General features: G+C 40.9%; 2 protein-coding genes and 1 long non-coding RNA gene across 4 annotated transcripts; all 3 read right to left on the reverse strand.

Annotated features, from left to right (window-relative positions):
* Nucleotides 1-2,547: 2,547 nt before the first annotated feature.
* On the reverse strand, nt 2,548-11,533 carry LOC116676527 (inner centromere protein A-like). Its single transcript, XM_032507570.1, is given in 17 exon segments — nt 2,548-2,650; nt 3,863-4,023; nt 4,355-4,465; nt 4,561-4,681; nt 4,776-4,885; nt 7,104-7,121; nt 7,560-7,700; nt 8,058-8,145; nt 8,274-8,310; nt 8,458-8,590; nt 8,696-8,765; nt 8,960-9,002; nt 9,096-9,323; nt 9,326-9,711; nt 9,815-9,925; nt 10,065-10,207; nt 11,287-11,533. Coding segments are annotated over 16 exon segments (2,001 nt in total). The 5' UTR covers nt 10,205-10,207; nt 11,287-11,533.
* A 1,000-nt stretch (nt 11,534-12,533) lies between these two features.
* On the reverse strand, nt 12,534-20,201 carry LOC116676528 (protein-glucosylgalactosylhydroxylysine glucosidase). 2 transcript variants are annotated; one of them, XM_032507572.1, is made up of 15 exons: nt 20,078-20,201; nt 19,928-19,969; nt 19,125-19,442; nt 18,827-19,037; nt 18,310-18,745; nt 18,118-18,237; nt 17,161-17,292; nt 16,978-17,089; nt 16,256-16,328; nt 16,040-16,176; nt 15,818-15,951; nt 15,494-15,589; nt 15,308-15,405; nt 14,999-15,222; nt 12,534-12,724 (listed from the first exon to the last, which is right to left on the reverse strand). In XM_032507572.1, exons 3-15 carry the CDS (start codon nt 19,366-19,368, stop codon nt 12,648-12,650), a joined length of 2,094 nt encoding a protein of 697 aa, XP_032363463.1. In that variant the 5' UTR covers nt 19,369-19,442; nt 19,928-19,969; nt 20,078-20,201; the 3' UTR covers nt 12,534-12,647. The 2 variants fall into 2 exon arrangements, with proteins under 2 accessions (XP_032363463.1, XP_032363462.1); XM_032507571.1 differs by having other exon boundaries at nt 19,928-20,189.
* Nucleotides 20,202-22,218: 2,017 nt separating this feature from the next.
* Nucleotides 22,219-24,459, reverse strand: LOC116676529 (uncharacterized). The gene is made up of 3 exons (XR_004328738.1): nt 24,393-24,459; nt 24,125-24,175; nt 22,219-23,501 (listed from the first exon to the last, which is right to left on the reverse strand). It is a non-coding gene; the product is annotated as an uncharacterized LOC116676529 (long non-coding RNA).
* Nucleotides 24,460-25,650: the final 1,191 nt, after the last annotated feature.

The raw sequence follows: 25,650 nt of genomic DNA on the forward strand, positions 1-25,650 counted from the left end.
TGAAAATTAGATGTTCCAATACCAGTATCACCTCCGATCTGACTAAAATGCTAGGCGTGTGAAGTACTGAGTTTTTGCACCGATCCAATACCACCCTACTAAAGACCCTGAAGAAAATCTACGTTAGTATTTTATTTTATGTTCTTTTTCTGTTAACTGACTGTCAAACTGGATAATGAAAGAAAGTTCTGTGGCATTCATTGTTTGAGGGTTTAACCTGAGCCAGACTGACCACAAAGATGAAATCATATCACATACATACATACATACATACATACATACATACAGGGATAGTAGTACACAGCTGTTAAACACAACATACACTCACCGCCACTTTATAGGTACACCTGTCCACTGCTCGTTAACAACTTAATTTCTAGCAGCCATCACATGGCGGCAACTCAGTGCATTTAGGCATGTAGACATGATCAAGAATCTCCTGCATTCAAACCGAGCATCAGTATGGGGAAGAAAGGGATTTGAGTGACTTTAAACGGCATGATTGTTGGTGCCAAAGGGCTGGTCTGAGTATTTCAGAACTGCTAATCTACTGGGATTTTCACGCACAACCCCATTCTAGGGTTTACAGAGAATGGTCCGAAAAAGAAAAACATCCAGTGAGCGGCAGTTCTGTGGGCGGAAATGCCTTGTTGATGCCAGAGGTCAGAGGAGAATGGGCCAGACTGGTTCAGCTGATAGAAGGGCAACAGTGACTCAAATAACCACCCGTTACAACCAAGGTGGGCAGAAGAGCATCTCTGAACGCACAGTACGTCGAACATTTAGGCAGATGGGCTACAGCAGCAGAAGACCCATCGGTGTGCCACTCCTTTCAGCTAAGAACAGGAAACTGAGACTACAATTTGCACAAGCTCATCGAAATTGGACAATAGAAGATTGGAAAAACGTTGCTGGTCTGATGATCTCTATTTCTGCTGCGACAGTCGGATGGTAGGGTCAGAATTTGGCGTCTACAACATGAAAGCATGGATCCATCCTGCCTTGTATCAACGGTTCAGCGTGTGGTGGTGTGTCATGGTGTGGGGAATATTTTCTTGGCACTCTTTGCCCCTTGGTACCCATTGAGCATCGTTGCAACGCCACAGCCTACCTGAGAATTGTTGCTGACCATGTCCATCCCTTTATGACCATAATGTACCCAACTTCTGATGGCTACTCAGCAGATAATGTCCATGTCATAAAGCTGGAATCATCACAGACTGGTTTCTTGAACATGACAATGAGTTCGCTGTACTCAAATGGCCTCCACAGTCACCAGATCTCAATCCAATAGAGCATCTTTGGGATGTGGTGGAACGGGAGTTCGCATCAGGGATGTGCAGACCGACAAATCTGCGGCAACTGTGTGATGCCATCATGTCAATATGACCAAACTCCCTGAGAATGCTTCCAGCACCTTGTTGAATCTATGCCACGAAAATTGAGGGTTCTGAAGGCAAAAGGGGTCCAACCCGTTACTAGCATGGGGTACCTAATAAAGTGGCCGGTGAGTGTATATGACACACTGGTATTGGATCAGTACTCGATATCAGCCGATACGCAAGTTCAGGTATCAGAATCTGGAAGTTAATAAAAAATAAAATAAAAAATACGGTAAAGGACCATATCTAGTGAAAATACATGCATCTGGCGGAATTTCCTGCGGCACCAAGCAATCCCCAAAGTGGATTGCTCTACAGTATAGACTGTGGACATGGTAACTTTGGAGGTCCTTGTGAAATGATACACCACAACAAACTAATTTCCTGAAACTCCCATTTGACCAATACATGGTCATTAAACAGAGTTTGTGCAGGACTTCCAAAAATTCAATTCAAGACTTTTTTACTTGATATCAGGATTAACCAAATGATAAATCAATTACGTTTTTTCTAAAATCAGCACTTGCCCATTTTAAAATGACGAGCTTCTTTGCGGATGTACAGATCTGACGGTGTTGGACCCAACCTGAGGCATAAACAGCCTCCCATGCACACAATCCACTGTCAGTTTACAGGCGTATAAGGTCACCCAACAGCCTACAAGGATAACAATATTTATAGCTAACTTTACTGCCTACAGCAGGTAAGAGAACAGCTTTTTTGAGGGAACAGAATGCAATGCTAGGAAGTAGAATAAAAAAGCATCAGAATTTGAAGTAGAGTGAGACTTCTTCCTTCAACCCTTCATCTTCCCTCTCCTGTACGAGAACTTATTCATTTCATCCCCATGCCGCTATTTAGCTCCAATTCTATGAGCTTTACTATCCTGTTTTCTATGTAAAGTCTTTTGAGATGACACTGAATCCATTCTAGTTAGGTACATAAACATGAACTTGAGTTAACTGCAGCCAGGAGCAAGGGTTAGCACGAGGCTACCCAAGCAGTCGCGGCCTTGGCCTGGTCCTCGTAGCAGGCTGCTGCCATCCAAACAGGGCAACATAAAAGGCAGTGTGAGAGAAAACGTATGTTTTACTTTAAAAAAGACCACAGCAGGTTTTTGAAACTCCCGTTTATGGAAACTTCATCTCTTACCAGTCTTTTTTCCTCACACCACCTTTTTCTCTTCCAGTTCTCTCCTCTCTTTTTCCCTCGCTGCTATCTCCAGCTCCCGTTGCAGAGCAAGAGCTTTTTTCTTTTTCACTCGCTCCCTAAAAATGAGACATCAAGTCAGTATAACAAACTGGAGTAAATACAATACAAAAAATCTCTTTTACAGTCTCCACCAATTCAAGTTTCAGTTTATCAATGTTTCCTCTATGTTGATTTTAAAATCAACAAATTTCTGCCACCACAGTATTACAAATAGGGCAGACGCACAAAAGGGTAGGGCTGCACAATTAATCAAATTTTTATCACAATCACTTTTTTTTGGGACTTTCCACGATCAAATTTGCGTGATAGAGAGTTTTTTTTTTTTTTTTTTTTTAAATGAGTCATTTCATGGAACAATCCGGGTTTTTTTGCACAGCGCATCTACTGCTCCGTAAACCCCTGTCTGCTCATGTGCCAGTCAGTTGTTCCCTGCATCGCGCAGCTTAGTTTCAAGATGTAGACAGTCACAGAGGACAGAAGAACGGGAGGAAAACTAGTCGGTGGCGGTGCCAGTTAGCTTCAGTTAGCTCACAGGCTCTAGGGCGCGAGTAATATTTTTCCTCTAGGACGCACCGGTGCACATAATGTCCTCGCATCCGCTGCAATGTTGTTATATGGATATGGTTTAATTTTGCATTACATGACCCATTTCTTCTGTAAAGCCGTGCCTGTGTTTGGATCTCTCCTCTATTCTCTCTCGTCTTACTCTGGGCAGCCCGGCCACACAGCGCCGGTCCACACTTCTGACATTGTCTACAGTTTTAATTGTTATTAACACAACTGTATATTGTTAAATATGAGTGGAAAACCTGTATTTGTACCAGTGTTTCCGCTGGTAACTCTGCCATCGCGGCGGCCACAGCGAAGAACACAGAAGAAGTCATTGAATGCAACTAACTTCAGTTCGTAGAGTAACAGCGTGTGAGACGGAGCTGCTGGACCTGGGCCAGAGATGTGACCCATGGCCAGAATGTCATAGTTCATAAAAATGCAGTGCAGTGACAATACAGACATTTCATACACACAACGTGTTGCTGGACCCGTTCATAATGAGTCAGCCGTCTCTCTGAGCCTATGTGACAATAAAATTTGTCTTAGTTAAAATCAACAAATAATCGTGAGAATAATCGTGATCACAATATTGATCAAAATAATTGTGATTATCATTTCGGCCATAATCGTGCAGCCCTACAACAGTGTTTCAGCTATGTACACCGTGCACATTATACAGGGTACTATTGTTAGGACAGTTAAAGACAATATAATACCTTTCAGCAGCAGCTAGTCGCTCTCTCTCTTTCTCCATTTCTCTCTCTCTCTCCAGCTTCAGCTCCAGCGCTCGGCGAGCCTCAGCCAGCTTACGAATTCGCTGTTCCTCCTCCTCGGCCTTCTTCTTGGCCATCAACTCCTGTTGCCGCTTCTCTTCCTCCTTTGGTTTTAAAAAACACAACAAAAGCCTGATTGCAATATGTAATGGCAAAGAAAATTAATTTACTAAAAACTTCCCTACACAAGATATTTCTTTTTTTCTCAGGGTAAAGTCATCTACACTTGTCAGAAAATCTGATATGGCTTCAAATGAACTGGAGAGCGCTCTGCATGCAAGTATTTAATATTGACATTTTTGCTTTTTGCAACATGTAGTCTATAATAGCAAGAACATTCTTTGCAGTGGCACAAGATTGATATATGGCACCAAACTAAGCGTCGCTCCAGCAACAGAAATGACTACAAAAATGAATAAAAGAGCGTTCCCTCACCGCTTGTTGAACCTTCTTCTTTTTAGCCTCTTCTTCCAACTTCCTCTTCTGCTCCAGCTCCTCTTGACGTTTAATGACCACCTTCTTCTTGGCCTTCTCGTCTGCCTGACGCTGCAAGAAGAGGCACAATACCAGCATTAGACAAATGGGTTCCATCTGTTTTTTTGTGAATATACAGATTCAGAGTTACCAAATTTGTTGTATACCTTATCATTTTTCTCATCAATATTAGCCATTTTTTGCTCATCTTCTTTTTCTTTTCCTCCTCCCTCTGCTCTTTCTTTTACTTTGGCCTCAAACACTCGTCTGAGCCTCTCATCCCTCTTCCTAAAACAGAAATGTTAAAGTAAAAAAAACAACGTAAAAACAAATAGATTACCAAACCTTTTAGTCAGAGCAAGTAAAGAGGTTGAGTGTTAACCTTTTGAGTTCATCCTGCTTCCTTTTCTTCTCCTCCTCCATTTTTTTCATTCTTTCCTCCTCTTGCTCCTGCTTCTTCTTAAGTGCTTCCAGTTTGTGACGCTCTTTTGACTGAGAAATGAGAAAATAAGGATTTAGGAAACTTGTGTTGACAGAAATGAGCTAACCCACTGTAATAAGTGCCAAAAGAACCCAAAGTAGCAGGTGGAGCTCATTCATGTGGAAACCGATCACCATACCAGTTGAGTTGACGGATGAAGCAAAAATCCATCCTGACAGAGTTATTCCATGGTCTTATAGCATTAAATCAATTGTGCTAAGACTGCCGAGGTCTTCCCTTCCTTTGATCATTAGTTTCCAAACACCTGTGTGGACTATTTCAACAGACTAAGTGTAGAAAAAGACATTACTGCAAGATATAAACTACAGACCATGAGCCTACACTGCTTACGGAAGAGTAGGCTAATACTCAGGACAGATCTTGTGTACCTTTAAACAAGCTACATTACCCAGCGAAACATAGCTTCAGTCATGTTCATGGTATTTAATGTAACATAGTTTTATCTGACTGACACACAGCATAGCACATCATTACAAGTGTCCCCCGAGAAGCGCAGCTGAACGCCACCTGATTACAAGAACAAATTACTCGCCAAAACAACACAGACCCCCAAAAATGGCACAATGACATTAGCTGCAGTGTGCTCCCCTCAGCAAGTACACATTAATCCCCTGACACTAGACACCGTTTAATGAACAACCCAAATAGTGAAATGGCTTCTGGTTCAGATGGATTTTTACTTCTGAAGGTGTGTTTCAAAGTCAAACAGTGAGGTTACTAAAGCAAATTAGGAGATTTAAATGATTGTTAGATTAAAGATTGCAAAAAAAAAAAAAAAGGCATCAGTGACCTGTGGGATCAGAGATGCCATCAACTAGAGTGCTAAAGTGCAGTTTGGGGCGTTGTTGAAATATAGTAGCCCCTTTCACAAATAGACCCTGCAAAATGGCAGGGCTCAATTACTGTGATATGGTTTGAGTCATTTACATGTATGTCTGCAGGAGAGCCTGGTCCTACACATCATTCGACTTTTCGAGAGATTTATCAGGGAAAGCTGCTGCTTCCATTTTCAATAGAGCCCAAATTTAACAGAAATCTTTCTAAATCAAACTCATTTCAGACAAATTCCATTTACATGTGGAAGTGTGAAAGGGGCTTCTCTACAATATGGGGTAGAAAAAGTTACACCGTGGAATATTAAGCTACGTTCACACCGCAAGTCTTAATGCTTAATTTGGATTTTTTGCTCAGATCCGATTTTGTTTGGCTGTTCACATTACCTTTAAAAACATGGCCTATATCTGATTCCAGTGCGGTTTCAAACAGAGGAAGTAAGCATTTTCGTTTTTATTTAAAAATGTTTTGTGTAATGGCAGCCATAACAGTAATGAGCAGGTGCTGAAAAGGAGAAGAATGAAGAGGAAAAGAGCCAAATTGACTATTTTGGCCTTTTGCTGGGTTATGGCTGTAAATCCCCTACAGAGGTCTGTGTGACGGACGACCGATTGCATCAGGACCGCTATGAGCCTCCAGAGTTTTCTCTGGCTTCGTCCTGCCCAGGCATAGTTCAACATCTTTCAGGTCTTATCGCACGCGCTCACGCTCCACGTCCCCGAAGTTACAGGCGAGAAGGGCCAGTGGTACGCCCAACCCCGAGAGACCGGGATCCCCACCTCAGCTGGCACGCTCCAGTCCTCACTTTCATTGCGCCACAGGGTTTCATCGACCCTCTGACACGCAATAGACTCCTTGGTCCGTGTTTCAATACGGGTCGGGTGGGTTGCCAACATTGCCGCAGACCTCTGATGTCTTTCTACGTGAGCCGATCCCTGCGCCGCGGTTGGGTACATTGAAGATAGTCCGCCCCGGTTGACAGCCGCACCAGGAGCAGGGTCCCTGTCCCTCCCCGTGGAGAGAGAGGGCGCAGCGAGGGTTATTGACATAAAAGTCGCATTAATCCGCCTTGATTGTTCACACTGCGGCCGCATTAAAGAAAACAAATATAAAAAAAAACAAATCTGACCTAGGTCTGATTCAGGACCACATATGGAAGTGGCCTGAATCGGATTTGGGGAAAGAAAAAAAGAAGAGAAAAAAAATCAGATCTGGGCTAGATTTGATTGTTCAAACTACTTCTGAAGAAGTCTGACATGGTCAATTGACCCCAAAAAAATCTGGATTTGTGCCACTTTTGCCTGCAGTCTGAACGTAGCCTTAGACACCATCAAATGAACACAAACACAAACAATGCTTCCACACTACACTTACCACTATACCAATGCTTAACTGGGAAGGGGAGAGAAAAAAAAACATCCAAATAAAGAGGACCACATAATTTGAGCGCTCAAGAAAATGTGAGCCACAGTATCTTTTAAGAACACACACACACACATTTTTAACACAACAATTTAAATTCAGTTTGAGACATGTTCTCTTGTTTGTGTGTGCTGTTGCAAGTTATATGTTAAAAGACATCACTTTTTGAGCCAGTGGATTTCAGTCACTAAGTTGAGATGTCTAAAATTGTTATGGCACCAACCTGGACACATTTGGAAGCATCAATGTGAGCAAAAATAAAGCAGATCAAAATCTGGTCCTTTGCTTTACTGAACTCTACTGGGCTTTGTCCCCCTCAGCCTGCCAGTGTTGCAGTCTGGCTCCATAGTGCGAGCTTACCACTGCATAGAAAAGTTGTTGCTTTGCAAAGTTAGGCTAGTAGCTTACCTTTGGATCAATCTTTAGAGGAGTGGTGTGTTTAATGAAGGATTTGATAACAGCAGTTCGGCCGAGGGAATTTGGAGCCATCATTAACATCTGGTTCTTCTGCACAGTGTGGAGAAAAGACCTCATGTTTGGTCTCATTGCCTATGTCGTAATAATAAGAGAAGAAGTATTATGTATTAACTATTTGATCCACTCATTATTTTTGTACATACACACACACACGTATGTATGTATGTATGTATGTGACATATATATACATATATATACATATATATATATATATATATACATATATATACACACACACACACACACACACACACACACACATATATATACACACACGCACATATATATACACACACGCACACACACACACACACACACACACATGTATACATACACACACACACACACATGTATACATACACACACATGTATACATACACACAGGTATTTTCCATTTCTTAACCTTAAGGAAGATTTTTTTTATCTTACACTTTGACTTTTCTTGGGAGGAGAGTGCCTCTTTGTGGGACTTTCCTCTACAGTGTCGGGTGCTTTGCGTTTGGTACTCTGGCGTGAACTGGAGACAGAAATATGTATTTTTTTAAAGACACAACACAGAATTTAACAGTCTGAACAAGTTAATGTGCTTTAATTTCATTGCACACATCAGACAGTGCAGTCATTTAGTAACACACAAACACTCACCTGCGACCTGACTGTGGAGTCTGGTACTTTCCAGCGACTGAAACACAAACATGTAATTATCAGATCCAAGTTACATTTAGATACAAAACCTTTTCAAGTTTACAAACAACCAGAACTATCAACTATATTCTAAATAATTATTATTATTTTTTTAAACAATCAATAAAATGACAAGTTCCCATACCTGTTTTCTTGTTGGGAGTGCTCACCGTTTCTTCAGTGGTAAACAATGATCGGTCTGCAAGTGTGGCACAGTTTGCAGCCACAGATCGAGTAATGCGTCCAACGGACGAAAGTAAGCGCTGGTTAATCTGGATCTACATTTGTTGATACAAATAAGGTCAAACACAAACATTAGCTGATCAATTATCAAAGGACAAATTTAATTTGACACTTTAATAGACAAAGAAATATATTCATACCTCTGGAGTTTTATTCAATTCTTCAGCTGCAGCATTATCCTCTGTGTCTGCACTAAACGCGTCTAACATGCTATAGCAGTGAATAAATTAATATTAGTAAAAAACACTTCAAAACAAATTAAGATTAAATTCATGTCCAGTCACATGTGACTAATTTAGCAGTCACTGTTGCAAATAGTTGAAGTTCTAAATTCAACACAAAGAATTATCTTCTCCATTAATATGGCAATATATTCACCCATGCAATGAAAAATGTTTACTCACGCCTTTCTATCCTCTTCCTCTGCAGAGTCCATGCAAGAATCTTCTACAAAAATAAACACAATATACAGATTAGTGGCAAACAAAGTGTGGAAGACTTTCTAATGTTTTGCATTTTACGTAATTAAAAATTTCTCACCATCAACTTTGCTGCTACATGTGGAGTTGCCCATGCGAGCCTCCTTCCTCTTAAGCATGGAACGGCGGGATGCGCGGCGAACAGACTCCTGTGTCATACTGTGTCGCAGACCGGCCAGCGAGTGACGAAGCTTGAGGGAGCACCGCATAGAGCTCCGCCGGGAGCTTTGAGCTGCGCCAGCTATTGCAATCTTAGAAGCTGTGCGGCCAGGAGAAGATTGCAGTTTTGAGCAAACTCAGCCGACAATCGGTCTGATGAAGAGATGCTGACAGCAACCTCGGGCAAAAGTATCGCAGGTGGAGACTTGGTGCTAAGTATGTAGTCCGGCTTGTCTTCTGCATTGTTGTCCTTGTCATTTTCGTCCACCTCTTCCTCATCTACAAGCTCCGGCTTCTTGTTCTGCACCTCATGCAGTTTCATACAGCTGCCACGTGACTGGCTCACTTCCCCGGCCACCTCAGACTTTGTCTGTTTGTTTTTGCGAGTGGTGCGTCTAAGCTGTGTGTCGGTGTTAGCTTCAGAGGTGGAAGCCTTGGGAATTGTCTCTTCTTCAGCAATGAAGTTCAGTGATTTGACAGAAGAGCCACGAAGGTTACTGCGCTTCCCCTTTGAAAATCTGGACATGAACAGTTACAGAGACACATCAGGTTTAAAAATATTCAGGTTTGAAGAAATGTGTAACTTTTTATGTTACTAAAACATTTATGAAAGCAACAAACCTTCGTCTGGCTTGATTTTCTTCCTGATGTGCCAAGGATACACGCCTCCTGCGACTACTTTTTTTCTGAGATGGCGTTTTTGGCATTAATTCCGGTTCAGCATTAAAATCTCTGAAATAAAAAAGGAAACAGCTTCACTAAACCTTAAAGACAATTCTTGAAAAGAAAAAAAGATTACGGAAGATGAAGACTTGTAATGACAGATCTTAAGTTTTATTTAGTGGATTTTATGACATTACTTCAAACCTACCTTGAGAACATGCGGTTGGCCTCTTGTTGGATCTCCTCAAGCCAAACCATGTGGACATTATTAATGTCACTGGTGAATTCTTGTGCTTTGTCATAAAACATTTCCATGAGGGATTGTACAGATGATCGTATGGAATTCATGTTCTGGGGAAAAGATTGTACCGTTTACAATTTACATTTTGTTATGCAATAACTAATAACCACTGCAGCCATTATCGACAGAGAACAGGTTTTATTTAATGAATCTGAAAAGAGGTCCTTGTTTTGTCAATGTGAATTGACACCAACAAATAATGTTTACCATTGACGATTCACAGTTCTTCAGTTATATGGATATAGTAAATAAATATCATCTTGACCGTTTGGTCATTTATCCTTGTGTAAAAAAAAAAATGACGCGCGAAAACCTACAGCTTCTTTCCCAGGTTAACGTCATTTAACATCACTCACACAAAAAAAGCTTAACTAAACTTAACTAAAAAAATCTAAATGGATTTTCAAGTGACAGCCAATGTTGGGTAAACTGCTGCCTAAAAGCTTTTATAATATTTTAACTTTGCAAAGTTGGATTTGATAAAGTAATACTCTTGTCATAATCACAAACACAGTAACTAAAGTATATTCGCCAAAACCGTTGCATAGGTGTACCTATGTCAGATCCATTTTGCACTGGTCTTCGTGAATGTAGCTAGCTACTCGGTGCATTCGCACTGTTTTCGCGGACGGATGTGTTTGGGCTGTAGCGTCAGCTATTTAATAACAATGTGGTCGACAAAAACACGTTAGCCAGTCGTTTTCATGTTAACGCAACAGCAGCACTGACACATCGTGTTACAATAAATACAAGAGCACATTGAAATTTGTCTGACATAAACCCAAGCGTTTAATGATGTGAACAGAATTAGCTAACGCTAACGTTTTCCAGGTAACACATTAAGTTAGCTAGCTAGCTAAATTCACATGACACACTCCAATGCTACCAACTACAACAGAAAAGAGTCAAATAATGCTAACCTAATACTGTGACAGGCTTGCAAAGATTTATTAATTATTCTAACTGAGTTTGAGACAACTGTTCTTTTTTTAATTTATAACTGCTTTGCAATGTTAAAAGGCTAACGTTACTAACGTTATTTTAGCCAGCTAACGTTGGCGTTAACTTACCTAGCGTTAGCTAGCGTTAACTGTAGTCTTTGACGTAGAATAAATAGCGTAAACGTTACCTTTGATCTACGGGTCTCTGACAGGGGAATCTGATGCTCGTTGCTCTGTTAATTTTTAAAGTAAAATCAATCGCATACTGACGTGAAAATAAATGTACTATAATGAAAGAGTTCCCACTTTCCTTTACAGCTCGATTAAACTAGCTACTGCAGTCTTGCCTTCCCCACTAACCCGCTGAAACCGTTTTACCGTGTTCAAAACTTTTTCAGCCAATCCCGAGGAGAAGCTCTGTTACGTTTAAGGGGTTGTTCGATGGGTTGTTCGTGACTAGCCGGAAGAGCAGACCCCGCCGTTTGGAACTACAGCGAGCGATGGCCCGGCCCGAGGTTTGGAAACAGTTACAACACGTGATACAAATCGAGCAAACCCAACAGAAAATGAGGGCGGCGTTACAGCGCTGCTCAGATTTAAATCAACCAATTGAAAATCAACAGGATTTGCTCCGCACTGCCCACCCAACGCAAACAGTCTGACGCTTTCCTCTCCTGTTCTTTTCTTTTTCATGCCATAAAACACGAAGAAATGTATTTTAAGAAATTCTAAATTGTAACCATTATGGGGCAATTCATTTGAGAGGCACAAACTGTTTTTTAAATATATATTATATTAAGTGAAGATGAATTTGATGACCTCTGTCTGTCACATCCTATCCTGCAGTGTTGCTGCCTCCCTCTAGTAAACAAAATTTCAGGATTTTTTCAAGTCACACATCAAAGGCTGTAGTGATCCAGCTCAATATTACTTTCCCACTGATCAAAGAAAGACCGCTAACATCTGGCTTTTGTGATTAGTTGGAAAGGTTACAATCAACATTCATTCCTGGGACAAAAGACTGCAGTAGTCACAGATGTATCGTAAGGTGAAATTTTTTGATCTGTATTGTTTGCTAACTACAACAAATCCACAAAAATGCACAGAATGTAAAGAATTTTATTTGAATATATTTAATTTAAAATATATTTGTTAATGGTTGTGTATGTAGCAAATTTTAATACTATAATATCATATTGTAAGAATTTCATACGATTTGTGAACCCGGATATCTCAGTTGGTAGAGCGGGCACCCATATATAGAGGTTTACTCCTCAATGCAGCGGCCCAGGGTTTGTCTCAGCCCTTTTCTACATGTCATCCCCATCTCTCCCCCCTTTCATGTCTTTAGCTGTCCTGTTGAATAAAGGCCTAAAAAAGCCCAAAAAAATAGTCTTAAAAAAAAATAAATAATAATTTCATACATACATTTGTTCATCGTTCCCTAAATGAATGGCAGCATACAACTTAGCTTAGATATAAAACAACTTGCTCATCATATTTTTAATAGTGGGTAGATGGAATGATGAGGAGGATCATGGTCTCCGTATCAGAGAGGCCAACAGGAAGATGTCACAGCCAGTTTACAAACACACCCAGGCTCTGGAGGAAAAGTTACCGGATTCCCTGAAAATATAGATGTACAGAAGTAAATTAATAATAATCTGTTACTGCATCAGTGCCATTAAGAAATATGAGATATGAAATCAAGGAACAAAGTAAGGATAACACAGTTCTATATAAAATCCCATGAGGCATGAGACAATCCCATGAGACAATTTCAACATGATAATTCACAGAAAAATACACACACAAAATAATTCATACAATACCTTGTAGAGTATTTGTCCAGTAACATTATTTTCCCATCTATTGAAATATATCATGTATCATTTTGGATTGGGGTGGGGTTTGCACTCAAGTATATTTATTAATATGATGTTGACATCATTTAATCAAATTATTGAGAAACTGAATTCCAAGGTGTCAATTGTTTTTGCAAATAAGCAGTTACAGTGGGGCTCAAAAGTTTGGGCACCCCAGGTAAAATTTTGTATTAATGTGTATAAAGAAGCCAAGAAAAGATGGAAAAATCTCCCTAAGGCATCAAATGACAGATTAGACATTCATATATTATGTCACAAAAAGTTATACTTTATTTCCATCCTTTACACTTTCAAAATAACAGAAAACAAAAAACTGGCACCTGCAAAAGTTTGGGCACCCTGCAGAGTTTATAGCATGCACTGCCCCCTTTGGAAAGCTGAGACCTGACAGTGTCATGGATGGTTCTCAATCATCGTCTGGAAAGACAAGGTGATGTCAATCTTAAGGTTTTAAATGCCCAGACTCCTCTGACCTCGCCCCAACAATCAGCACCATGGGTTCTTCTAAGCAGCTGTCTAGAAAACTGAAACTGAAAATAGTTAACGCTCACAAAGCAGGAGAAGGCTATAAGAAGATAGCAAAGCATTTTCAGATGCCAATATCCTCTGTTTGGAATGTAATTAAGAAACGGCAGTCATCAGGAACAGTGGAAGTTAAAGCAAGATCTGGAAGATCATGAAAAATGTAAGACAGAACAGCTCGCAGGATTGTGAGAAAAGCAATTCAAAACCCACGTTTGACTGCACAATCCATCCAGAAAGACCTGGCAGACACCGAAGTTCTGGTCCACCATTCCACTATAAAGAGATACTCGTACAAACATGGTCTTCATGGAAGAGTCATCAGAAGAAAACTTCTTCTACCTCCTCACCACAAAAATCAGCGTTTGAAGTTTGCAAATGAACATATAGACAAGCCTGATGCGTTGTGGAAACAAGTTCTGTGGATTGATGAGGTTAAAATAGAACTTTTTGGCCAGAATGAGCAAAGGTACAGTACGTTTAGAGAAGAAAGGGCACAGAATTTAAGGAAAAGAACCTCTGTCCAACTGTTAAGCATGAGGGTTGATCAATCATGCTTTGGGGTTGTATTGCAGCCAGTGGCACAGGGAACATTTCACGAGTAGAAGGAAAAATTGATTCAATAACATTTTAGCAAATTTTGGACGCTAACCTGATGCAATCTGTGAGAAGGGTTTAGATTAAGAGAGTATGCTTTTTATAAATGGATAATGATCCTAAACACACCTCAAAATCCACGGTGGATTACATCAAGAGGCGTAAACTGAAGGTTTTGCCGTGGCCTTCACAATCTCCTGACCTCAACATAATTGAAAATCTATGGATAGACCTTCAAAGAGCAGTGTGTGACAGACAGCCGAGAAATCTCAAAGAACTGGAAGACTTTTAGAAGGAAGAATGGGCGACGATACCTCAAACAAGAACTGAAAGACTCTTGGCTGGCTACAAGAAGCGTTTATAAGCTGTGTGTGGGGCAGTACAAGGTAGTAACTCTGCAGGGTGCCCAAACTTTTGCAGATGCCTTTTTTCGTTTTCTGTTATTTTGAAAGTGTAAATGATGGAAATACAATCTAACTTTTTGTGACATATTATACAAATATCTAATCTGTCATTTGATGCTTTTTGGAGATTTTTCCATCTTTTCTTGGCTTCTTTATGCACATTAATACAATTTTTTACCTGGGGTGCCCAAACTTTCAACCCCACTCTACATATCCTCCCGTGTGCAACAACTGCCATCACAGTCCCCAGATTCACTCATACATTCAGTCTACTGAATCACATTGTCTCATTAAGGTTACTAACAATTCCTGAAGCCCCCAGTTTTCTCAGTTTTATAGGAGTTGTGATAGTAGACATTACTGTCATAAAAGCCTGTTTGTCTTTTGCCACTTTGGTGTCCAAAGTGCTCTCCATTATTTTCTCCCAGGAAAAAGACAGATGGTGCCATTTCTAGAGTTGCTATCACTGCTTGTTTTTGCTTGTGTGTTACCTGGTGTGAGAGGGATTTTATTTCCCGATGCCTTCAGGATAACCTGCAGATCACAGGACTGATTGTTGCCAGCTCTGTGTGCTTGTTCCCTCAGTATGATACAAACTTCGTCTTTCCTCAGCAGCCAGTCCATCTGACTGCCCAGGTAGTTCACACCACGGATGCAGAGCTCAGAAATATCATTGGGAAGAACAGGGGAAAAGGCCAGGCATTCCTTCTGAACTCTAGAAAAAAACATTGCATGTCAATCTTTATCTTACTACCTAAGTGCTGTGTACATAATTAGGTGTCTTTTTATTGGTAACTGACCTGAAGCCAGTATAACCAAACAGCACAGCTTGCAGGAATCCCCCCATTCCCGTAAGAAAATTGACTGCACCAGAGCCATCTGATGATTCACTCCATACCTGTGAGAAGAGGTAATCACACATTCACTGGATATCCAGTAAAGAGGCATTTATTAACATTATGTGGCTGGGTGAGTCAGAAGGACACCTGGAACGGTCCCTGGATGTTTTTGAAGCACTTCTCTAGTAAATGTTGAGCTTTCTCAGCCTCCCCCAGCTCCAGCCAGCCGATTGCAAACATACCCTTATAATGGAAAGCAAAAGCATTGGAAAAAAAATACACAAACCTGTAGTAAATTAACAGCAACAGGCGTTTACATTCAATGCTAGGATAACTTGCTAATTTATATAAGAATTCAAACACTTTTCCACCACTGCCCAGTTTTATTTAATAAATAAGTTTAATCTTAAAAAGAAAGTGAATTCTGCAACAAATCTCTAACAGAGTCACATACAACAGGCTGTGTCTTACCCATGTCATAGCTGGACCATTAGGGTCTGTTACTGGCTCATACGCTTCAAGGTCATTTCTCCTGATCTCTGAGGACATTTGCAATCCAAGAGGATAACCCAACATCACTGTGTCTGCCTGCTTCACTGGATGACCTGTGGGAGGTACAAAATACTTTCTGACAGCATGTTATGGACATCATTTTTCTCTGCAGTTCAGTGTCAGAAAGGAAAGAAAATGAACCTTTGATATAGCCATCAAACTCAGGATGATACTGGGCTTCTTGGTCAAAAGGTATTTTGAGGTTTTTGGCCACTTCTTGCCATTCCTTTGGTGCAGGATGTTGAAGGCGGTCAGCCAATTCCACAGCAAACTGGAGACTGACAAAGGAGAAACTTTTTGTATTATTGGTAATCATGAGTTAATATGCACTGCAGGGATATATTCAAATACTAGTACCTGAATTTGGCCACTGTGTTTGTGTACACAGAGTTGTTGACATTGTAATAATACTCATCAGGTGGCATGACACCTGAATGGCACAAAGGGAAATGCTTTGTTGTATTTTCATAGAGACAGCCATGCAGTTACATATTATCAATTACATGCATATCATACAGTTATGCTTCCAAGTTAGCCACAACATTTTAAGTCACATAATTGTTTTAGGTATCTAACATGTATAAATACAGTATATTAAAGTGCCCATATTATGCTCATTTTCAGGTTTATAAAATGGCTAGTTACGTAGAAAGCCGTAGCTCACCCCGAGACTGAAAGCAGGACACATTCAGAGACCCGTATCTCAATCAAAACAGCATGGATAGTTTTTTCCCCGAGTTTGTATGCGTGTGGAAGCACCAGAGACCCAAAATAACACCCCAAATCCCAGAAAAAAATGGTTTTTTTTCATAATATGGACACTTTAATACATAAATCTGCCATTACAATGGCAATATAAAAAAGTGAAAGAAATATAATTAAAAAAAAAAATCTTAACAATGAGAGCCAAGTTATACCTTATTACAGAACTTGTTTTGTGGGTTTTTCCCGGTAGTAGATGAAACCAGTCAGATGCCTTTAATTTAGCTTTTATTAAATAATTAACCTGATAACCATGAAAAGCTAAAATGATTCGCTATAAATACCACATTTTCAATAATTAAAAAAAAATTGTTTACCTAAGAGATGGTACTTCTGTTCCTCAGGGTTCCACGATGCTCTAGAAACCCAGTAATCAGCCACACCGTAAATCACCTCCCTGCCCCGGCCCTCTGTGAACATGGACAGATCCTGTAACAAAGAGTTGGTATTATCACACAGCCTGAGACAGTGTGACGATGAGTGAGGATAAAGAAGCGTACCTCAGTGAGGTAGAGATAGTGTTGGAAGGCCAGGGTGACATCTCCATTTATGTGAATCTCTTGTTGTCCATAAATGTCTTCTGGACACACCTCCCTCCCTGACACTGCACTCTCCCATGGGAACTTCAGTCCCTGTAAAGATAATATATTTTCTTCAGAAGACTCAAACAGTTCAATGGTTAGTTAAAATATAGAAAAGGAAAACGCACGCACGCGCACAAACAGTACCACCATTAAAATATATCCAACACTGCTGTTATTTTGCCACAAGACCGCAGCTAATACAACAGGTAATTGTGATGTATTTGACCTATTTTGTAGACTTTTAATGTTTACTAGCATACTTTATTGTGTTGCACTTGCTATGGGGTCTTAGGTAGTTTAAAAGTTCGGGAAATATACTAATTTGCTTTCAGAGATTTAGATCAGAAGATCTATACCAATCTGTCTGTATGCTAATAATAGAGCTCCAACAAAGTCAATTAGTTTAGCTAGGAAACAACTGATCTTGTTCTGTACAAAGATAACAAAATGCTGATATTAAAATGTTGCATCTTGTTTGTTTAAACCACACTGTAACAAAGAGAGCCAGGCTACTGGCTAGCTTTTTTCCCCTGCTTCCAGTCTTTTGCTAAGCTAAGCTAAGCTAAGCTAAGCTAAGCTAAAGTAAGCTAAGGCTCTTCTTCTGTACAACTACATAGTTGTAACACCTTTGCTCTAAGTTTTGTTTATTTCATCAACTTTTTTCTGATTTGTCACCCCTACCATTGAGTTTGTCTTTTTTTTTTTTTAAACAGTTTTTACAATTTTTTAACTGCTCTCCCTCCCCCCCCCCCCCCCCCCCCGATCCTGTATAAAGATTTCACAAAACACCACCTACATGCATAGTCAGTGAAACAGAGGAGTTTTGGTGACACCTACAGTATATCCCACTGATAATCATACTGACAATCATACCTTGAAGCCCTGCTTTTGGGCGTTGTCTTTTGCGCCATCTATAGTTCCCACCCTGTACTCTAGCACAGCTCGGGCTAGCTTGGGGTAGAAGAGGGCTATGCCAGGATACATCCAGATGTCCTGTTACAGGAAGGCAGGGTCATCATACAACCCAAACAAACAGCATGTAGAGCTAGCCATTAACTGCCTTACCTGGTCCCAAAAAACGTGACCCCAGTAGTCCTGACCATCCCCACCATTAGACAATCCTCCTGGACTGACTCCACCAAACGAGCTGGAGGTGTCATGTATGGATGGAAAGGCACTGAGGAGGTAAAACATGCAGCCAATCAGAGCCTTACAGAGTCTCTCTGACCCTGCCACCACCACCTGGCTCTCCAGCCATAGTTCTTTCCAGGCCTTCTCATGAGACGGACGCAGGTTTCCAGTCGCTATCAGATTCAGGCTCTCGTCAAACTTGGCTTCAGCAGTGTCTAAACTGTTGGCCACCACCAGGACGAAGCCCCAGCGAGCCTGGCTCTGCTCTGGAACGAGTGTCAGAGTGGGGGGTATGTGGGTCCAGATAAGGTGCACTGTGGGACAGGAACCTCCTGGGAACTCAGCAGTGGTCACTTTTCCTTGGATGTGACTGAAGGTGAGAGGGATGTTGACTGTGTAAGATATAATTCTTGTACTTCATAGTGCAATTTACACATTTTTATAACCTTACCTTCCTCCTTTGTAATCAGGACCAGACTCGAAAACAATGTCTTTGCTCTGAGGCGTGAATGAACTGACCAGCCTAACAGTGATTGGCTCCTCTGAAGTCATCTGACGCACCAACAGAATTTCCATCACCATTAAGTTGGGGTAGTATCGGTGTGAATACAGAGATTGTGTGACTGTTACACTTGTTGAGCTCAGAGTGTGGGTAAAAATGCCTGGATGAGAACATGAGATTGTTACCAACAATAACTCTTCACAACACAGATTCCTGGAACCAGACAGTCATACACTGCTGCCCATACCTGTGTGGGTGTCCAGGCTATAGGTGTGCTGGGCTGGCTCATCTGTCTCAACCTTCACAGTGAGAGGACAGGGAACATCTGCCCGGTGACAACGTCCACCCTCCCCGTTATATACACCACCCATGTGCATGGTATTGCTGTACACCCTCCATCCCAGAAGCCCGTTGGCCAGTGGAGGGAGGAAGCGCCGGTCACTGGGCAGAGTGTCGCTGGAGAAGATGTAAGGGTCTTCGTCATAGGACATTGTGATGAGGTAGTCTTTACTTGGAAGTCTGCTTTTCTCCAATGCAGTCCGGGTTTGTTGAGAGGGTCCTAGCTCTTAAACAATAAACAATTATCTCACTTTACTACAAGTTAGCATGGTTTGAAAACATGTATATTTTGCCATCAGTCCTCTATTTGCAATGGTATAGTCGCTCAATGAGACTAAAATGGTTATGTGATGTATTTATGCAATATTACTGGACTGAAGCATTTCACATGCTCCTGCCAGTAAATGCTATTTGTAGATTGTGTACTTTGGCACTTTTGTGTCACAAGACATGTGTCATCCAAAGACATAAAGCAAATAGGTGGACAGAAAGTTTTAAAAATGAGCACCCAAAAAAACAAAAAAAGACACAAACCCCTCAATAGTTTAGCATTTCTGAAATGAATAATTGCTTTGAACACATTCATTGGCAACAATAATAAACATTCAATCTGAGCAATCAAACTAAGCCACTCCTGAAAGTCCGCCGTCTGTCTGCATAAACATCCAGCATAACTCACACACTACTACAGTGGGAATATTTCACTCTCACTTGAACAGGAAGACGCATCTGTTTCTGCTACAACGAAGAGTTCTGGAAAAAAAGAAGCAAATTGAAGATAAAACCTGCAGATGTTCCCAAACTGCTTGTTCTATAAAGTTTATTTTACAAAAAAAACTTAAGTGCTGTAATTCCCCTTACAATTCACGTCTACTGAAAGCAATGAACTCAAAAGCTGCTGATAAAATGGGTCCAAGTTAGGAGTGTCGAGTATCAAAACTGAAGGAGGAGGCCATGTAGCCCTCTATGCTGCAAAGAAAACCTGGACATGATTATGGGTCTGCTGGAAAACATGGTATGGATTTCATGTGGAGGATGAAGTAGATTATGTCTGAACTATAGACTGTATATAGTATATCAATAGATAGAACACCACTGCAGATGAAACATGCTCATTAGATTTTTAGTGAAATGTCACTAAAGTGCACTGTACAGGATACGTTAAATCCGAGCTTTCATTAAAAAAAAAGTCTTAACGATATAAATATACACTTTAGTTTTAGTTACAGTTGGACAATTTGAACAGTCTTGTTACAGGCTGTAATGGTTGCCACTTAGCGTGTATATATTCATAATTAAACACTAGGACTACTTGGCTGATACTGTAAAAAATTCTCTTCAGGTCACAGTGAGAGGTGTTTACATTTCCATCCTATCTCTTCCGAGAAGTATCACATCACTTTCTCCAAGCTAAATCATGTCATCTCCACTTTGCTTATAAGTCGCTCTAAACTCACTTCTTTTCTTTTTTTTTTTAACCTTTTTTGCTGTTAGCTCTTATGTCACTCCTTACACAATATTTTGGGACCAAGCTTTTTAGTCAGGCCCAGAGCCTCTGGAACAACCTGCTTGAGGTTAGGGAAATAGGACTTCTTTTCTTAAAAGAGACTTTAATGGGAGACCTTATACTGAGTTCAGTTTAACTGATTTTACCTCAGTAGTACTTCTGAGTGATTTCTTTTGTTAATTTACACTTACATTTGTTTGTTTCATTGTGTGAAGTACTTGTAACCTGGTTTTATAATACATAACAATGAATATTATTGTTATATTATATCACTATAATCAGGTTGTAGGCAGGGATGCCCATGTCCAAATGGGGGCAATGGGGGCAAGTATTTATGTAGCCCCACAATCAACATTTATTAATTTAACATAGTACACCTAGAGGTTAAGGTGCTTGCCACAACTGCAACATCCTCTGTTTGCATTCAGCTGGGGTCCTTTGTTGGATGTCATTTCTCTTTTTCCCCCTCATTTTCTGAGGTTCTGAGGTTTGTGTTAACAGAAGCACAATATTTCTCTTGTGAATATTTGTTTTTCTTTTATGTAAGTGGTTCTGTAAAACTAGCTTTCAAAAAAGTAAAAACAGTAATAATCAGACATTTAATCACCCTCGGCTCAACTGTAGCATTTCCTTCATTAAACCACATGGTGGCGCTGAGGAGCTGTTTCTGTAACATCTGGCATCCTGCCGGGGATCCGAGCCACAAACCCTGGGAAAAGCAGTGCTTTTGTCCATATAAGGCTGCAATCCATCCGCTTCCCTCTTCCTCCCAGCTCCCTTCCTCTGTCTTTCTCAGACCTGAGGGATATTTACAGAGCGGGTTCCTCGGCCAGACTGCCCAGCCTTATTAGGAGCTCAGCTTGTTGTCAGTACTTCTACCCTGCAGGACAGTGGTCCATCTCTCTGCTCTCAGATGAGACAAACAGATGGATGACTGCTGTTAATTTCATTTTAGTGCAAATGGACGTGAGCTCAAAGACAACAGGACTTTCACAGCTTTTGACCCAGACTTCTACCGAGCACTAATCCAGCACATGTAATGACGCTCATTTCTATTATGTCAGTCAAGTCCCTCATGATGTACTGTCCACCTGGGAGCAGCAGAAGTAGATGAATATAACAGTCCGAACATACTGTAAATACATCCGTGTTTCTCTGCTAAGCTCAATGTGTAGCAGCTGTTCTTATCGTCTTTTTTTCTCTGACCAGTGATGAAAGACATCTGGCTACTAGAAAACAGAACAACTGGATGATACAATGTGTTGAAGCGGCAATAAAGAACACAACCAATTGACCACAAATCTCAAAAGTGAAACAATTTGAAGACTCCATCAGTCATAGCACGTTACTAAGAAGCTGGAAATCCATGTAGGATTTAGTGTTGTGGATGGGAATAGTGTTAGGATGCATCCTTGTTAAAGAGTGATGTCATATTCAATCAATACTTTTGTGAACAAAAAGATGGAGGTGGAAACAAATTCTTAAGTGTACATAATAACCAGGCAGTCACTACAGACTTTTATTAGGGTGCAGACAGCCATTCAATATATTAGAAAACCAACATGTGAAGAAAGGCTACATGAGTTTTACTTCAAAAGGGGGTATTATCCAAGACTAATATTTATACACATATAATATACATAACCATGCTCCCTTACAAGAGAGGAATTGACAATGAAAAACTATGACAATAATCTTATCATTGGTAATAACCATCCATAGCATAATAGGCTTTGACAGAACAGCAATTTCTGGAATTGTGCAATGACCTTTGACCTTCTATGGGTAACTTCTCCCTCCACTCACTAAGCGAGACGGTGCTGCTCTGAAATGAGTTTGTCTGTCTGGAGGACGGGCAAAGCGTCAACGTACATCTTTTACAGCTTTGCAGAGAGTAAAGTGCTGTGGTCGACTGACCTGGTTCTGCGGTCATTTTAAGAGAATGGAGTGTGTCTGTGGTCACAAAAACAAAAATGTATGTGGGGAAGTGCATAGGTGGAGAGGTAGGTGGGTTTCAAACATTTGCATGTGGAAACAAAACAACCCAACAGAGTTTCGTGGACTTCCCCCTGTCATCAGACGTACGTGCTGAATGTAAGACAAGGCTGAAATGCGTTACAGAGCTGTTTTTTACTACACCAATCAAAATCTTGGTCACTGCTTGACAACACGTTAGATTTGAACTGTGAGGGGAGTAAATTTGTAAATGTGTGACGTGAGCGTGTTCACAAAAAAAAAATACTAAAGTAAGAACTTTAAGGCCCAAGCTGCCTTGTGCGCTCGTGGAATGTGCATGGAGGAAAGAGTGATGCACGCATAGGAATGTGTGTGCATGTTAGTGTTCCCCTGATGCACAGTTGTCGTAGATGTGTTGTGTTGCACCAGCCGTAGCTTTCTGGCTGTTGTCGAGCCTCTGAATGTAGCCACAGGCCTTCATTCCATAGGTCTTCCTGTGACAAACGGGCCGCAAGGCACACAAAAGCCACTCCCGCTGTTCACAGAAAGGCATCACAATCCAAGTCAAGCTGTGGTGTTCATGTACATAGGACATTCTGCTGCTTCTCTCCCCTCTCTCTCACACTCTTTGGCACTGGGAGGAATGTGTAGAAGCAGGGTGGAGGGAGGGATGGATGGAGGGATAGAGGAAGAGGGTGAGGGGGAATCCCTGCTCTTCGTGTCTCTTTCTCCCCATCTATTTGGAGAGCTTGCTGATGACTCGGATCAGTGCTCCATTTTCATCTTAAGACGCTGGTTGTCTGCTCTCAGGTCGACCAGAACCTGGTGGTAAAAAAATGGAGTACACATTAGAACAAAATATAACCCAGGTTGATGATTATTTCAGGTTTTCACGTAACTGGATATGATACATAGGACGTTAAGATTATATATTACAGGGCACATGGCGGAAGTTACAATTATGCCAGCTGACCAGCAAGACTCCAGTCAAGAGACTGAAGTTACCTTTAGACAGAGCCAGGCTAGCTGTTTCCCCCTTGTTTGAAGTCCTCATGCTAAGCTAAACTAACAGTATGGCGGCAGTGGATTTATAATGATCATAAAGACACACAACATATCAAATAAGCATATTTCCCAACATGTTGAAATATTCCTTTAAAGAAAAGGACTTTACCTATTCAATCTGTATTACTGGAAGATCAGATGGGTTGGAGTAGTTGTTAGGTAGGCAAACAGAAACATCCATTAATGTGAAAAACACCAAATGTATCACATGTAACAGAAAACAATTATCACACTCCCTGAAAACAGGCTGTGATAGGTGTACTGTATTAAACAACTCCACAGTGTACCTCGACAACACTGCTGCCTGCACAAGCTAAAGCCAAGCTAATCAAGCAGAAGCATGCAAATGTCTGCGGCAATGATAAGACTTGTATCCTCACCTTCAGCTCCTCCTCCAGCTCTGCCATTCGACGCTCCAACATCCTCCGGTCCTGATGCCAGAGAAACGTGAGGGACAGTGGGGGGCAGAAAGAGGTGATGTAGAGATGAAGACGGATCACAAAAGGTGAGTGAAAACAGGTAAAATAAAGTGGTTCAAGTAGTGAAGAGAGAGCATCAACAGACAGCAGGGGTGGCAGTAGTGAGGCAGATGAAGCTACTACTACTACAACAACAACAACAACAACAACATCAGCTGGGATGCATTACCTTTCTTTCCAGCTCCAGCAAGTCTGAACAGTCAGTGAAGCGCTCCTGCCTCTAATGAATACAACAATCAATAACATTAACATCACCTTAACAGTTGTTTTACATGATCACCAGAAGGCCTGTGTTCAAATAGACATGAATATCTGACTACCTGCAACATTTGACATGGATGTCTCCTGTGCTGATTTGTATTTCCATTAAGCAAGACAACAACCACTGTGTCCTCAAGTGACAATCACAGGACGATGGAAAAGGGTAAAAGATAGTATAACCTAGCACAAGTATCATAAAGTTAACATGTCAGTTCCCACCGCATTTGTTTGCTAACATTAGCTAACTTAAGCCATCATTAGCTACTGGTCATACCAGACCAAGTAAGGCTGTAGAGGCACAAGCCAAGGGCATTGACACGAGCAAGGACACATTGCATTGCTACTGAATTCATAATTTGTAAGAGGATGAACGAATTAGTTCTTCTTTAAAAACATTTTAGCTTTATATCATACAATACAGTTTAAACCACGATATAAAAAAAATAAAACACACAGAAAGATGTTTGTTTTCATCTTCAAAAATTATTTGGGATGAATAGAGGAAGATTTGAGTAGACACAAAGCACTGCAGTACAGCCACCTGAACTGAACACAGACAGAAGAAGATGTCAATACTGGCCACAATTATAGAACCTGTCAACAACTGGTTTCACCACTTTAAGATGCTTCATTTTGTCCTTTTATTTTTAAAGATAACTGTTAGGGCATTTTTTAGGCCTTAACAACAGGACAGCTGAAACATGAAAGGGGAGAGCGGGCGCCTGCTTCATTTTGTCTTTACTGAGAAGGATTACGATTACAGTTTGTGTTTAACTTGGTGTGTGTCTGTGTCATCACCTGTGGCCTTTTCCAGGTCCAACCTGGTCTGACTGATAATTCTCTGGGTGTCCTGCAGCTGAGACTGTAGCTGGCTGTTTTCTTGGAGACCTCCTCGAACAACTGACACAAGCAACACAGAGTAGTAAATACTGGCAAAAAAACTAATTTTGGACCTCAAATCAGGTCTGTCTGCTGACCTTCTTAAATCATTGGTGTCAGAGCCGTCTCCCTGAGTGCAGTCGTAAAGGGCCTGGTAGATGAGCAGCGCAGAGATCAGAGACACCGCTATCATTGAGACTCTGCTGACAGAATAAAGAAAGAGCTTGAGGTCATACCTGGAACTCAAGCGTTGGCTGTCTGTAAACAAAGACAAGCAAACACGTTAT

The sequence above is a fragment of the Etheostoma spectabile genome, unplaced genomic scaffold (genome assembly GCF_008692095.1).
Source record: "Etheostoma spectabile isolate EspeVRDwgs_2016 unplaced genomic scaffold, UIUC_Espe_1.0 scaffold00003355, whole genome shotgun sequence".
In the NCBI taxonomy this organism is placed as follows: Eukaryota; Metazoa; Chordata; class Actinopteri; order Perciformes; family Percidae; genus Etheostoma; species Etheostoma spectabile.

Coding starts and splice junctions, on each gene's coding strand:
- LOC116676528 (XM_032507572.1), bottom strand. CDS start 19,368: ATGTCCTATGACGAAGACCCTTACATCTTCTCCAGCGACACTCTGCCC. Junction 15,590..15,817: donor ATGGTCCAGCTATGACATGG/GTAAGACACAGC, acceptor TTCCATTATAAG/GGTATGTTTGCAATCGGCTG. Junction 12,725..14,998: donor TAAAATCCCTCTCACACCAG/GTAACACACAAG, acceptor CTATATTTTCAG/GGAATCCGGTAACTTTTCCT.